The sequence below is a fragment of the Coturnix japonica genome, chromosome 2 (assembly GCF_054131305.1).
Source record: "Coturnix japonica strain WE chromosome 2, WE-NBRP24, whole genome shotgun sequence".
Taxonomy (NCBI): Eukaryota; Metazoa; Chordata; class Aves; order Galliformes; family Phasianidae; genus Coturnix; species Coturnix japonica.
In genome coordinates, this window is record NC_140664.1 from 38740455 (window position 1) to 38754788 (window position 14334).

General features: G+C 33.1%; 1 protein-coding gene across 5 annotated transcripts in view; it reads left to right on the forward strand.

The window, feature by feature from the left end:
• The window catches only part of CCDC178 (coiled-coil domain containing 178), a 173117-nt gene that overhangs the window by 117530 nt on the left and 41253 nt on the right, over positions 1–14334 (forward strand). For 4 of the 5 annotated variants that reach the window (XM_085537412.1, XM_085537413.1, XM_015855502.3 and 1 more), the window contains one exon: positions 2692–2841. The exons of the other annotated variant lie outside the window; for it this stretch is intronic. In XM_085537412.1, the coding sequence (XP_085393538.1) occupies positions 2692–2841 (150 nt within the window). The remainder of the gene's footprint in view (positions 1–2691; positions 2842–14334) is intronic. 5 annotated transcript variants of the gene reach the window in all.

The window sequence follows — 14334 nt, forward strand, 5'->3', positions numbered from 1 at the left end:
TGCTCGTAAATATGTCTTTTTCTTGTTAAAATGTCTGAATCATTTTAAGTTATATAAAAAATAACGGTAGGACTTTACTGGGTTTGCACTCAGGTGTATATATGTTGAGGCCACTTACTCTATTAGTGTTAATATTCCATTAGTAAGTCTTTCCGTGACTTTCCAATATTCCTTACTTATGCTAAGATGCTGTCAATGTTGAGGACAGTAGTTGTTTTATGTAATGAATGTGAGTATATTAGTGTCAGTCACTGTATATTTGTTCATGGAAGTGTCAGCTTGAAAAAAAGCTTTACTACTACCCAAAGAGTAATAAAAGAGATAGTCACTACCTCTTCACTGAATTCTACATCTTTCCATTAATTATCTTGATAATTCTGGGAGGTGCATAGCATTTTAGTATTTAATGACATATGGAGTGATAGTTCCGTACAGAATAGTTTTCACATTTGAATGCATATCTGTGTCAATCTTCTAGCAGAAGTTTTCTGAAAATGTGTATAAACATAGATAGTTATTAGTAATAGTGAATATATCTTGATTAAGACATTGCATATTTAAAAAAAAAAAAAAAAAAGAATTGTTAACACGCAAACTGTCTCGGGAACTCCCAGATTCAAAGCAGCTCCACAGGATGGCTGTGAGTCTGTTCAGGCATGCGGCTATTTCCCTTGGCTAGCTTTGTCTTTAAAAAGCAAGACTCCAAATTACTCTCCTGGGAGCAGACTCAAAAAAACTGAGGATTCTTCAGCATTACACACTGTGAACCCAGAAGATCTGGGTCTTTATTAGTCCAGTAATTCAGTAGATATTTTCTTAAAGACAGGGAAGATATTAAAGTAAAGTATGAATTTTATTGAAAGTCCTTAGTCTTCTTGGATTCTGGGCAAAATTGTGTATGTAACATGTGGCTAAAACATTGGTGATTTTTATAATGGTCCCAGCTCATGAGGTAAACACGTACTTATGTTGCTCTTCCAAATGGAGCTTGACTAGCTGCAGTAGAGTCTGTCTCTTGTAGTATTCATGTATAAATAATGACTTGAACCTTCAATCAGTGATCTGAGAAAATAATTCTAAACCTCTTTACGCTCAAAATATTTTTTTCTGCCTCACGTGTACCTTTCCATTTGCACAGTGCTCTCTCAAAGGGAAGAAGAGTGTCAGGGAAGTGAATAGGGTAACAGCTGAATACTACCAGAGTAGTTGTATTCTACCAGAAATGCAACTACAGTGATTTACAGACCCTTTCTTTGGATTTTGGCAACACAATTACTTGATGGTTTCTGACTGTCAAGTCAGAGGGCTGCCATTGCTCCTGTAGGACAGAGACTCCATTCAGGGATGACCTTATAGTGGCACTGGCCCAACTGCTCTACCTTTTCTGATAGCTCTGCTTTTCAGCAAGGGTTTCCATGACACATAAATAATATTACAAATTGTCCACTCATATAAACTCAGCACATAAACATACTTTTCTAACTTGAGAAACTTTTTGGCTAAACTTCTGCATTATAGGACTTTGAAATATTTCCTTAGATTATGGCAACCATTCTTCATATGGACATCTCGGTTTAATTAGTTGGCCCAGACTTGTACGTAATTGTAAGCTGTCCTCTACTCCTCCGCTTTATTATGTGCTTCTGAATTTAACAGAAGTGCCTCCCAAATACAACAGGAAACAGCTTACATAAATTTAATAAGTGTTATGCTTGCCCATTGATCTTTTTATTGCATCTCTCCTCTCTAATGGGTGGTATCATCATCACTCGCTATCCTATTTTAAAAATATATTTTAAGGATATACACTTAAAGGGTATCTCAAAAAATATTTAGAAATGTGGAGATCAGACATCCTGTTTTATACTTATGAAGCAAGAAGAAATTTTCATTTGTCTAACTTTATGCATGTTTAGTTGGGCTTCCCTCCCATAAGATGCATGTTTTAATGGAAATAATAATAATAATAATATAAATGAAAGCAGAATTCCTTGACATAAATCAATTTTAAATTCAATCAGATTATCTGTGTAACTTAGACAAAATACCTTAGAAAATTCTATGACTGTTGCAAGTCATGAGTTAAAATTACAGGAAATTCAGTCAAGATCAGTTTGAAAAACAATAGAAATTCGTCTGATTATGGAAGCACACTTACCAAACACTTCACCTGGTAGCGAACCATGATGGCTGATAATTAAATTAGACTTTAAAATCAAGTTAATCAAATTATGATTGGGAAAACTTTAAAATTATTATTTTTTTAAATACATGATTATTGCATTCTGTTTTTTGTATAACATGGTAAAAGAGATTTAAATAGTAAAATATGAAAAGATTTAGTGGATCTTTTGGCAATTAAGGCAAAATATTTTTTGCACAGAAAGAGGACTTAATGTAATAATGTAGAAGTCTATTTTTTCCTAGTAGTTTCTACTGTAACATTTTACAGGTTTATTTTCACAGGAAACCATTAATAATAATATTAATTTCAGTATAAATATTTTAGCAAAATTCTAAACACTGAAAATATTTGTAGTTTTCCCACTGGTTTCACTGAAAACGTAATCTTGTCTATATTTTAGAGATGTTCATGAGGGAATCAGTGAATAAAACTGTGGAAATGAACTATAATTTTATTTCTTAGACGAGCATTTTACAGTGAGTGTAATCAATTACTTTTCTCTTTAGGCCAATCTGGAGCAAATTATTAGAGAAAATCTGTTGCTAGCTCAGGAACATCAAATGTTGCAGAAATGCTACTTAAATTGTAAAGAAGAACTCACAGAACTCTACGAAAGTAGAATCAAAGTGGAAGATTCATTTAGAGATCATCAGCAGGTAAAGTGCTAACACCACTCATTCAATTAATACATTTCCTATTTGAAATGCATTTGATCAATGCAGTAACATAATGCCAATGGAATATATGCTAGTAATCTATCTATCACCTGCATTTATTTTTCTTCTTGAGCATTTTTTGTATTTTCACTTCTTTTCTTGCTTGCTTATGGTTTTGTTTTTTGTTTGTTTTTTTTTTTTGTTTTCCCCGCTTTTTAGAGCTATTCATATAAGGCATTAATTATCCATTGTCATAATTCTGTTTGATTATTGTTTTTTACCTGGAGTGTATTTATTTTTGTACAAAACTGTATTACCCAGCACAGTATCCAGCACATTAACATTATGCATTACTTTTCTATCAAATAGTCTTTCAGGGAATTGTGAGCTTTACAACAGCTATAATCAGACACTGCATGTTTAATGTAGAAAACATTTATATGAAAATGAAAAGAAATTGAAATCTAATTTGATGAACTTCCATGATGAAGGTATAGCACTGAGGTATAATGTTCTCTTGAATAATTAGTCACATTTCAATAGGTTTGTTTGTTTGTTTAAATGTAACAGTGTTGTGGAACATAAATCAAGTGAGGTGTTGTAAAACTATTTTCAAAAATGTGAAGTTTTTTCTTTTTTTCTTTGCTTTGCATCTATAGATAGTTCTCAGAATATGAGCATCGACTCTATCAGCATTAACTGTAATTAAATCAAAAATATTACCTAGGTATGTTAACCAGAATATTGCTTAGATTTTTTTCATGTCTTTCTGAAAATTAGTACATGTGTAAGTAATCATGTAGAAAAATTTAGGTTAATATCAACAGGGTAAGAATGTTTATTAACTTTGGACACATATGCAGGAATCAGGTCCTGTCAACATCAGTATTTAGGTTCATTTTCAAAAAAGTGCAGTGAAGAAGTTTTCAAATAAATAAATGAGATGTGAAGTCCAGATTATTAGTAGTGCTTTACTGCTAGCAGTCTCTTTTAGTCCCCTTAGTCCCTCTTATATCCTATACCATCTTCAGCTGTCATTCATTTCCCACAGAACACCTCAGTAAATCTCCAACTCTGAAAATCAGGGTACTCGGAATTTGTTCCCTCTGAGGTATTCTTGTTAACTGTGCTCCTTTCTATATTTCACAGAACAAAAATATTTTTAAGTCATACATTCTTAGAGATAAGCATATTTGGAGAACAAGTTGAAGATCAAAACATAAATAATGGAAGAAATTCTCTTTTATTGCTCCTCACCAAGTGAGTGCTAATTATGCTCCCTAAATATGATCTAAAGGCAAAGCTATGAGCACTGAAATGTTTTGTTAGCATGAGTGGGTTACAGAAGGAATTGAAAGTATTTTTTCTGAATACAGAATTAGAGCATATCCACTATAATGCTACCTAAAGAAAAATATATCTATGTTAGGTAATCTGGACCTTTAATTTCTTTGGATATAAGAATGCCTTCTGGATGTAATTGTTCTTGGTAATATTTGTGAAACAGATTTCCCACTCTGCTGTTTACCTCTTCTGGACATAATGCGGGTGATATTATCATACATCTCAGTGAGGTAATATGGAAGGAAAAAAAATTGCAAATGAGTTGGCATATATTATTGCTTCTTTCCTTCTCAATTTGAATACAATAAAATAAACATAGTAAAATTGCATTGCAATGCCAACAGGATCTAGCTTCATCATCACTGCCACATAATCATTTGTTTGGCTTTTTAAAATCTTGTTTATGAAGAAAATGGTTATGAGTATGTTACTATCCTATAGAAGCTTATAAGCAGCATTACAACATGTGTACGTAGTTTATGGTAGAAATTAGTGATGGGAATATTTAGGCTTTCTGACAGTCCTCTGTGCCATTTAGTAGCAGTACATATATGAAGATGAGAAACTCTATTGAGAATATTAATTTGAGGATTATAGTGACAACTACTCTTATTTCCTTTCTGATAACTCTTAACTCTGTTAAGGAGCTAACTAGTCCAAGCATTAAGGCAAAACATGTCTATCATTATCACAGAGTATTAAGCAGTTATGACAAAAGGAAATAAGTTGTTGTCTACATACAGCTCCTATAAAAAGGAGGTGTATTTTCTTCTTAGTTGTTTTTTTGTTTGTTTGTTTGCTTGGTTGTTTGGTTGTTTGGTTAAGTGAATTACAACTGCAACAGAAAATCAATTCTAAGGGAGTATCACAGTAATGATTTTTCTAGGTGTTGCACTATATACCTGCATTACAATGTGCAGACTTAAAGAAGCATGTTCATCCATTCCTAAATCCCGAGGACTTTCTTCTCCTACTATCCTCTACATATATATATATACATATATATATATATATAATATATTATATATATATATATAATTATAATATATAATATATAATATATAATATATATATAATTATAATTATATATATACATATATATATATAATGAAGTAGGTTTACTTTGGGATCCTAAGCAGCTGCTTTGTTCAGCCCCAGAAAAGGCTGTCTTGATGGATGAAATAATGTCTTTGGTAACATAAAGTGTTTTATCATGATCTTGCAAGTTTCTATGTGCTGTGGAAGGTGCACTTATGAACAAGGAGGATACACATCACTGAACAGAGGAGCTATGCCCATGGAAAGTAGAATACTCTCTTCTGTATAGTGAATGCAGAAGAATTCTATTGGAGGAGGAAAAGATTATTTTTTTAGTACTGCTATACAGACGCAGTGGATGAAACAAGGTTTTCATATCCCACTGTTGTTTTCTAGATTTCTTCCTAGCTATAAGAGATAACAGCCTGGTGGAAAACACATAGGCAAGTTTCAGCTTTGCTGCAAGTGAGAAAGCATTTCTGCTTTCTTCAATTCCTGCAATTAATTAAGTTACTATGTAGCACAGGTAATATGCTTGTTTTTGCAGATGTATTGTACACTTCTGCCTTTGTTTTCTTCACCCCATTTTTATGCTACAAATTCTTCAATTCTAATGAATGTCATAAGATATTATGTTTTTGCTGGGCTTCTGAAATCAAAAAGCTACCTAGGAATATCAGCATTCACTTGGAAGGGTTGAAGTTTCAAACGTTCTTTCGTGTATTTCTTCTGGAAATGTTAAGAGGTTTGCATACTAGTGCCAGAAATACTTATATGCATGAAAACCAAAACTAGTTATTTTATCATATCCTTCTTTGTATATTGAGCAATCTAGAATATCTATCCCAAGAATAAAATCTGCTACTTCCATTGTAGTTTCCTAATGAATTAATGGTTGTACTGTAGCCAACAGTGTTTGTTCTCTTAAAATTAGGTTTGATTCCAAAACATAGAGATCTATCATTATATGTTAATAACCTATTTACTCGAATCTGTTTAACAAAACTTTAAGAACTGTTTTTGTTCATGTAATTTGCATATAAAAATAATCTCCCTGAAAATTACTATTGTTTTAAAATTTAAGTAAAAATTTACTGTCATATTCAGGTTCTCTTCAAGAGGCTGTATTATACAGAGGGTGTGGGGGAGAAAGGAATCAACTGATGTCTAGTTTCCTTTTTTTTTTTTTACTTTCTGGATAACTGACATATTATTGCAGTAAAACATATGTAGGGTCAATTCATTCTGAATAGTTATTAGAAACCATGATAACAAAAGTCATTACACTGCAGTTCAGTTTTGACAGTAAAATTTCTGCAACATTATCACAAATCCTCACGCATTAGTGCAATGATCCTTACTGTAGTTTCATATTAGAATCAAAAGACTGCTGTAGCATGCTTGATACAAAAAGTCATGCAAGTCAAGTGAAGTTCTTTTATGCTTTTATATAAACATATTTTCATGTCTTTCTTATGTATGTGTTTGGCTCCGAGCCCTCTTGGATATTACTGCCTTTAGTATTTTGTTCAGCTGGGATATAGGTTCGCAGGTTTTTTAAATGAAGTTCTCATTGTTTTGAATCACTAAATATTATATAAAATAAATATAATGCATGTCAGTTTATGCAATTAACTTCTGATTTTGTGGTTCCCATTCATTGACCTTAATGACAAAAAAACAACAACAACAAAACAACAAAAAAAAACCAACCACATTATTTGTAAACAAAAACAATTTCAGTCTTTAAACTGTTTTTGTGTATTCGGTTCACTGTGGAGATCTTGGATTGTTTCATATCTTCACAAGCCTAATAGTGAAAGCACTGATAATATTACAGCAAGAAAACTGACCTCTACACCTATTTCTTCACAAATCTTAATTGAAAAAGAAATCCTTTAAGGATTCAGTGTGAAAGAAATGAAAATTATTGTTAAAGAAATATCAGAATTTTTATTTTGTAAATGTTTAATCAGTTTTCACATCTGTTTTGATTAAGAATAGAAATTAGTGATGGAACTGATTGTTCTTCTCTTTTGAGATATAACAAGACTAAATAATAGCTGTTAAGCAAAAGCGTATCATTTACAATATTCCTGAGGTTTTTGGTTTTTTTTAATGTTAGAATTTTGACACCATGGTAGGATTTCAGAACAGACAGCTTCATATAAAAACAGAAGGAAAAGATTTTTCTTTGCTAAGCTTTTATTATGCAAATTTGCTAAACTTTCATTAAGCTTATTACATTTAAACAATGTAAGCATCAAATTAATGTTGTAATTAAATTTAAATCAATAATTCCATAAGTTCAGATGACTCAATAAGAAAATTCATACAGCAGGTAGTCAAATCATATTATTAGTTTGGTTTAAAAAAAAAAAAAAAAAAAAGTAATTGAAATAATTTTTGAAATAATTTCCTTTCTGTATGTATCAGCTGTATCAATGGCTGGACAGATTAGATTTACATACGACAGAAGCAGTCATGGAACAGGATGTCCATAGGACTCAAATGTTTTTTCCGACAGAAGGTTCCAGAAGATGTCCCTTTACAGGAGGTGAAATCTCTTTACTTTGCTGTAAAATAACAGAAATTTGATCATTCCTTTAGATATTTGTTTTGGAACTCTAATGGTCATCTCTAGGATGACAAATTGTGCTACCATTTCTACCAAAGTAGAAATGGACATTTTTAGCACTTCTTGTACTTGACAGTTCTTGCTAAGACACAGATGTCCATTAATGTGCCTATATGAATAACATGCAGAGAAGACCTGTTATCTAGTTTCTTTTATTCAGTCAGGAGGTAGATATGAAATTCTGTCCTGTCGTTGTTTTTTTGGGTATTCAGGAAAATATTTTTAAGCCAAGAGAATTACCTTTGTGTAGGTTTTGCAAAACAATTGCCTTTGGAAATAAAACTTACCCTTTGATCTTTGTGTTCTAGCAGTTTTGCTAGATAGGGAACCTATGTGTCAGTGCTGACTTCACCCATTATATACATTATATACTTGTTTCTTCTAATAACAATTAATTGTAATTTTAGAACTGTTACTGTCACAGATACATTTAATCAAAATCAGGCAGAAGATCTTCCATTATTAAAAACAAAATCAATTTAAAATATTTAGTTACTTTCTTGTGTCTACTTTTATGTCAGGCAGGTTGAATGACTGCAGAGCAGCAAACAACTTCCTTAGGAAAAGTTCAGAAGTTCAAAAAATGTTTATATCTAGATTTATATACTTCACGTTCATTTTTAACCACACAGATTAATAGACTGAGATTTACATTCTTATTAGCCACATAAATTCATGTTAATTCACATTTACTTCAAACTTACATTAAGAGCGTCATTAAGGTCACAGTGTTATAGCTTAATCTTACAAATACTTTCTGAAAATATTTGGTGTCAAAATAGCTTGACTTAGCATTTAATAACAGACAAAATCATTTGCAGCAAAAAACAACAAAAAAAAATGCTCTAAATTAATAAAAGTCATACTTTTGCTTTCATTTTTAGCTCATAAACAGCATTATTAGAGTCTTTCACGATTATAAAGCACACCTACATTGTAACTAATCTCAAATGCCTTACTAGGGGTACTTATGTTAAAATCTTATTAGGCCTATATTTTCCATGCTTATATGCTTGAAAAGCCAAAACGTACTTAGTAGTTTAACATATAAGATTAATGTGCCCTGTTATGCAAACTGTTATTCCAGAAACTGGTAGAAACTTTTGTATTGCACCTTCTTAAACGCTTCCATTTGGAATTAAATCCATTAATCAGAAGGAATGGTCTCAACAAGAATTAGCTGGAAAAAGTTTGATGAAACAATTCTCAACTGACAGGTTGTGTAGGAAGTTCCACAGGCATTTATGTGTAGTCTGAACCAGTCTTGTGAACGTGTGGCTCCATCACCTCTATGGGAACCAGCGCTTCAATTGCTGGAGTCTCTGTTGCTGAGGCAACTGGCCAGCATGGATTTTTTTAATCTAAATTTTTTTTGCTAACTCCCAAGGAGACTTGTCCCAATTAGGCAGATTGGGGCAGACATAGTATTTGAGAACAGAAATCATACTTATTACCTGTAATTATGTACAAGTGAAAAAACTCTTGGAGAGGTTGGAATATAAGATTATACAAGAAAAGTCTTGTCAATTGGTAGAGCAGAGCTCCGCAGGTATATTTTTAGTTAGAATTTAATGTGAAGAGAAGATAATATAAAGAATTCTCAAAATCTGTTTCAGGATAATCTGAAGCTAAGATTTTCATAATTTGGGACAAAAGAAAAAATGCTGGAGGTTAGGGAAAACAAATATTTCTTTTCCAAATAATGTTTGTTTGTTTTGACTGAAAATAAAATGTTTGGAAATCAATGGATCAAATGCCCCCAAGAAAGAGCACTTGATATTTTTCAGAGGGGAAGACAGAGTACTTCTTCACTTAAATTTCAGTAATGCAGATGCTCTGTATTCCCTCAGGTTCAAGTATTCTGCAGTAATGATCAGAAATGAAATTCCCTCCTTTCCCAAGAACGCTTGCATGAATGGCCATGTTACAAATTATCCTTGGCTAAGTCTGTTTCAATTTCTCACTACAGTCGTACACTGTGAATAATTAGTTTTTGGAGAAGACAAAAGGATGAAATCATTAAGGTGTCTGTCTAACAGTAGAACATTGGTCTGAAATAAATATTAGTAATATTATGCTAAAAGTAGTTTCATTGTTGACACTGAAGTAAGCAACCTCTGAATAACATAGGTCTCAGGGCTGGGCCTGCTTAGATGTGTGATATCTTCTTTCACACCTTTGTTGTAAATGAGATAGTGGGTATGTGAATATCCTGTTCTTGAGAATACTTAACCATGGAATAATCCTTTAAACATAAGGTTTAAAATATGGGTGGTCCTGAGTGGAGGCAGGAGTTGGACCCTTGTGGGTCATTTCCAACTTAAAGCATCACAGAATCACAGAATATTCTATGATTCTATGATTATTGCTTGTCTGGAGACTTCCAAGGCTGCCAGACATTGCTGGAATTCACATGTACTTCTGGCATCCCTGCTCCAACTCAGCCTCTGTCATACAGTGAGGATGTGGTGAGATACCTGGACAGTTGTTAAGGTGTCCTAGAGGTCTGGTTTGTAGCATTTCTACCTTTCAGTAAATAATCACATTGCTTATTAAACTGTTCTCCTCTGATATCAGATTAAGTCTATAAATAAACCCACAAATTTTGAATATCCACAAAAGACAAAGGAGGGGAAAGCAATGATAATCTGTATTAAAAAAGTGAGACTACAATTATTCTATTTACACTTCAATTAGATTTCAGTTCCCACCTTCAGCTAATTTTCATTTTTATTCTGGGTAATTTTATTCTGGTTGTTGGGATTCAGCTTTCCTGCGTGCTCCTGTCTCTTAGAGGACAACCCTACATATCAGTCAGTCTTGTTTTTCAAAATTTCTAGGACATGTAAGTGGACTTAATCTTTTCCTAAAAACTAGCAGAACATACAACCTAAGAGAAGACCAGAGGTTTCTCTCTGTATCCACAAGTTACGCCACCTGTCTAAATCATTGCAGCTGTATTTCATCTCCTACCATGTGCTAGTTCTTTATATTCTTTGGGTACCAGCTTATAGAAAGACAAAGTAAAATGAAAAAGTGACCTAGGCTAAAAAAGGGTTTCTCTAGGGAGTAGCTGTAGCACATAAATACATGCTCTCAGGTGTGAATACCTCTGAATCACTGGAGCTAAATCCAAGTTTTGGGATCTGTTGGAATAAATTCTTCATGTAAACATTAAAATTATCTATCCCTATTAAAAAAAATAGAAAAGAAGGTATTTGTTTTCAGATTCTATAAATAATTTGCTGAATTGGATAATTAATGATTAATTGCAAAGTAAAGAGGATTGGAATGAGGAATTACAGTATGAAAAAACAGCAGGACTGTTCTAATTTTCAGATATAAAGTGTGTCGAATGCATCTTTGCTGTCTACTTTCCAGTAATGCAATATAATTTTGTTAGTCCTAATATGTTTTAACACTAAATCTAGCCATTCTTGACATTGATTTCAGTGCAATTTGTGTAACAGGTCAAGTAAAGTGGTGCTTATTGACTGCTGATTGTATATGTTTTTCCACCTGAAGTGTCACTGTTAATTGACATACTCTTTCATTTTCTTGAAATAATTTTCACTCTATTTGAATAACTGCCCATAATTCCCCCTTTGTAAACTGGGTCTCTTTCATGGCAAATATCAAATATAGTTTTGAGAATCAGATAAATTGCAGACACTAATTCATTCCTTCAGCAACAGAACATTACAATAATCAGATTCAAGCTAATTTGTCAAACATAATTTACCTTTAGTGAATATGTGCTGTCTGCCCCTAACTAAATCACCCATTTCTAAATGTCTTGTAATCTTGTCCCATGCCATTATTTCTAGTAATATTCTCGCAAAAAAATCCTGGCTAACAATAATGGCCTGGACTTCTCTGAATAATTCTTTGTCTTGACATATTGCAGAATGTTCTACCTCTACTCCTATGTGATTACAGATCCTGTATTAACAGGTATTAACAAGAGTCTGCTCTTTGTTTTAATTCCTGGGTATTATGGGATTAAAGTAAAGGCTATCTAATCATCATATGCTGACTGCTTTATTGAAGCTTGTTGATCATATTGCCGAAGTTGCCTTCAGACTTTTAAATTTCGTTTTGGTTTGGTTTTTTTTTCCTTTTTGGTAGTTATGAGTGTGGTGATACAGATAGTACTTTTTGATGCCTTGTTTTCTTCAGCTGAAGAGAACAAATGGAATAAAGTAACAAAAAATACTGGACAGAAACCCGAACATCATTTGAAAGAGCAGCAATCATTGGTGTACCACCGGATGATTTGTTTCCTTTTGTTCCTCTATTGAGAAATAGCACAGGTTCCTCTGTGGTCCCTCTTGTTTCCTCTACTTGGCTCCAAATGTGTCTCTCCAGTTCCAAGGTTTTCAAAAGGACTGCATAAAATAGCAACAAAGACCCCAAGGAAAGTTCTCCTTCCTGAAATATCATCTTGGATTTGCCTGTTCCTCCATTGTCTTTTTCTAGATAGAGTATCATCAGTATCTACTATCTACAACTCATTCTTGCAAAAAATTCCTTTTATGTCTCCTTTATTGAAATAAAGACTACTTTTTGTCATTAATCCAAAAAGTCTCCTTTCCTAGGACTCCCCATGGTAGCCTGTGAACCTCTTCTTTTCCCTGCATATGAGAATTTCACACCTTTCTGGGTTAATTCCATGAAGAATGTGAAACAACCAGGTTTCCAACCTCTTACTATCTCTCTAGCAATTATCCACTGTAATTTAAAAAAGTGTGCACTAAAATCTTGAGGTTATATAGTCTAAAATAAGACTTACACAAAGGATGTTTCTGTGACCATGAGTATGTTGACTGTATTAAAGCTGCATAACATGTAGAACATAGAGATCTATGCACTGTTACTACTCTTGGCAAAGTTTGTAAATTCTTCCCAGCATCCTGCAGGGGGAAAACCACCTTTGTGGATTTTAAATCTCACACACAGCCTCCAGTGGTCATCAGACTGCCACATGCCCAGGGAAAGCTTAGAGCGGAGAGAAAATAGCCAGCACTCCAGAAGAGGTTCACAAAATAAGGAGTCACTCTTAAAATCACTTGACCTTAAATTATTGCGGGTACTCTAAAATTTCAGTCTCAAATCCAGACTGGTTACTTTAAAACAGCACTGAAATGAATCCCATCCTACTGATAATTCTGTCCCCAAGTTTTCTTTCTACTGCAAGAAATGTCAGGATTTGTATAAGATGCTGCTGCTGTCACTATTTTCATCTCACTAATGTCTGAGTGCACTGGATAAGATCTATATACACATCTCCTTCTCTTTGAGCTTCTCTAAGCAAGAGGACTGGAATATTTGAAAAACCCTTGAGGGATCTGAAAGGTTTGTGATGAAGGGTCAGGTAGAAAGAACTGAATGATGGGCTGAACAAACACAGTTTCTAACAGTTAAGAAGAAACGTAATTTGCATGCTCAATACGCTTGTTCCCAAAGTCAGTGAATGATATGTAATACTGAATCACCTTGTTATTTTCCAGAGAATTATTTTTTACAGTATTAGTGACGTCCTTTGTGGCTCAGATTCAAATTGCAGCTTTATAGAATAGAGGAAAACTTCCTCATCCTGAGATATAACAAAAATAAATTCGCATCCATTCCCTGAAGAAATCTCTATCATGTTACACAAGTTAATATGTAAATGTTTTGAAAATGTGTTTCTTTGGCACCATATTATACATGTAAATGATTACTATTATTTTCTTCCTATGTGCATCTGAAAGCCTAAGAATTACTACATAATATGGTATATATATATGTGCACTTTCTAAACATTATAGTCATTTCAGACAAATTCAAGCTAAGCAAAATGTCAAACTTTGTTTACTAATTTCATTCTTATCTTTTCTTTTAATATCTTGTCTTGGTTCTGTAGTTATAACGTAGATGCACCTAAAGTTCACTAGAAACATTTGCCATTAGCTCCTTCTAAAAAAATTAAATTTGAGGATAATCCTACCTCCAGAGCTTATTCTGTTCCTGGCCATTGACTGTGACAGTGAAAGGCTCATCTGAAAGCAGTGGAGCATCCCATCTAAAAGCATAAAACATATTACATTTCATGAAAAAGCTAATTCAGATTGTTTAATTCTGGTAATATTGCCTCTGTCACCTTCAAAATCAAAATGTTCTTTCCTGTTATTATAAAGAAAACAACCAAATTGCTTAAAAACCCATTTGAATACACAGCTGCCTTATGTTGCATACTAATTTGATTAAAAATGCTTGTGCCTCACCAGCATTTTTTACATAAAACACAGTGGTGAATTTAACAAAGAAATATAAATATATTTTAGCAGTTTTTGATGATAGAGTACATTATAGTGTCCTCAACACCCCTGGACCAAACAAAGATCTTACCGCAGTATTTGAAGGCTTTAAACTGAATGTCTCGCTGTATTTGTTTGCTCAATGCTTTGGGCACTGTGCCAACCTCATTGTGA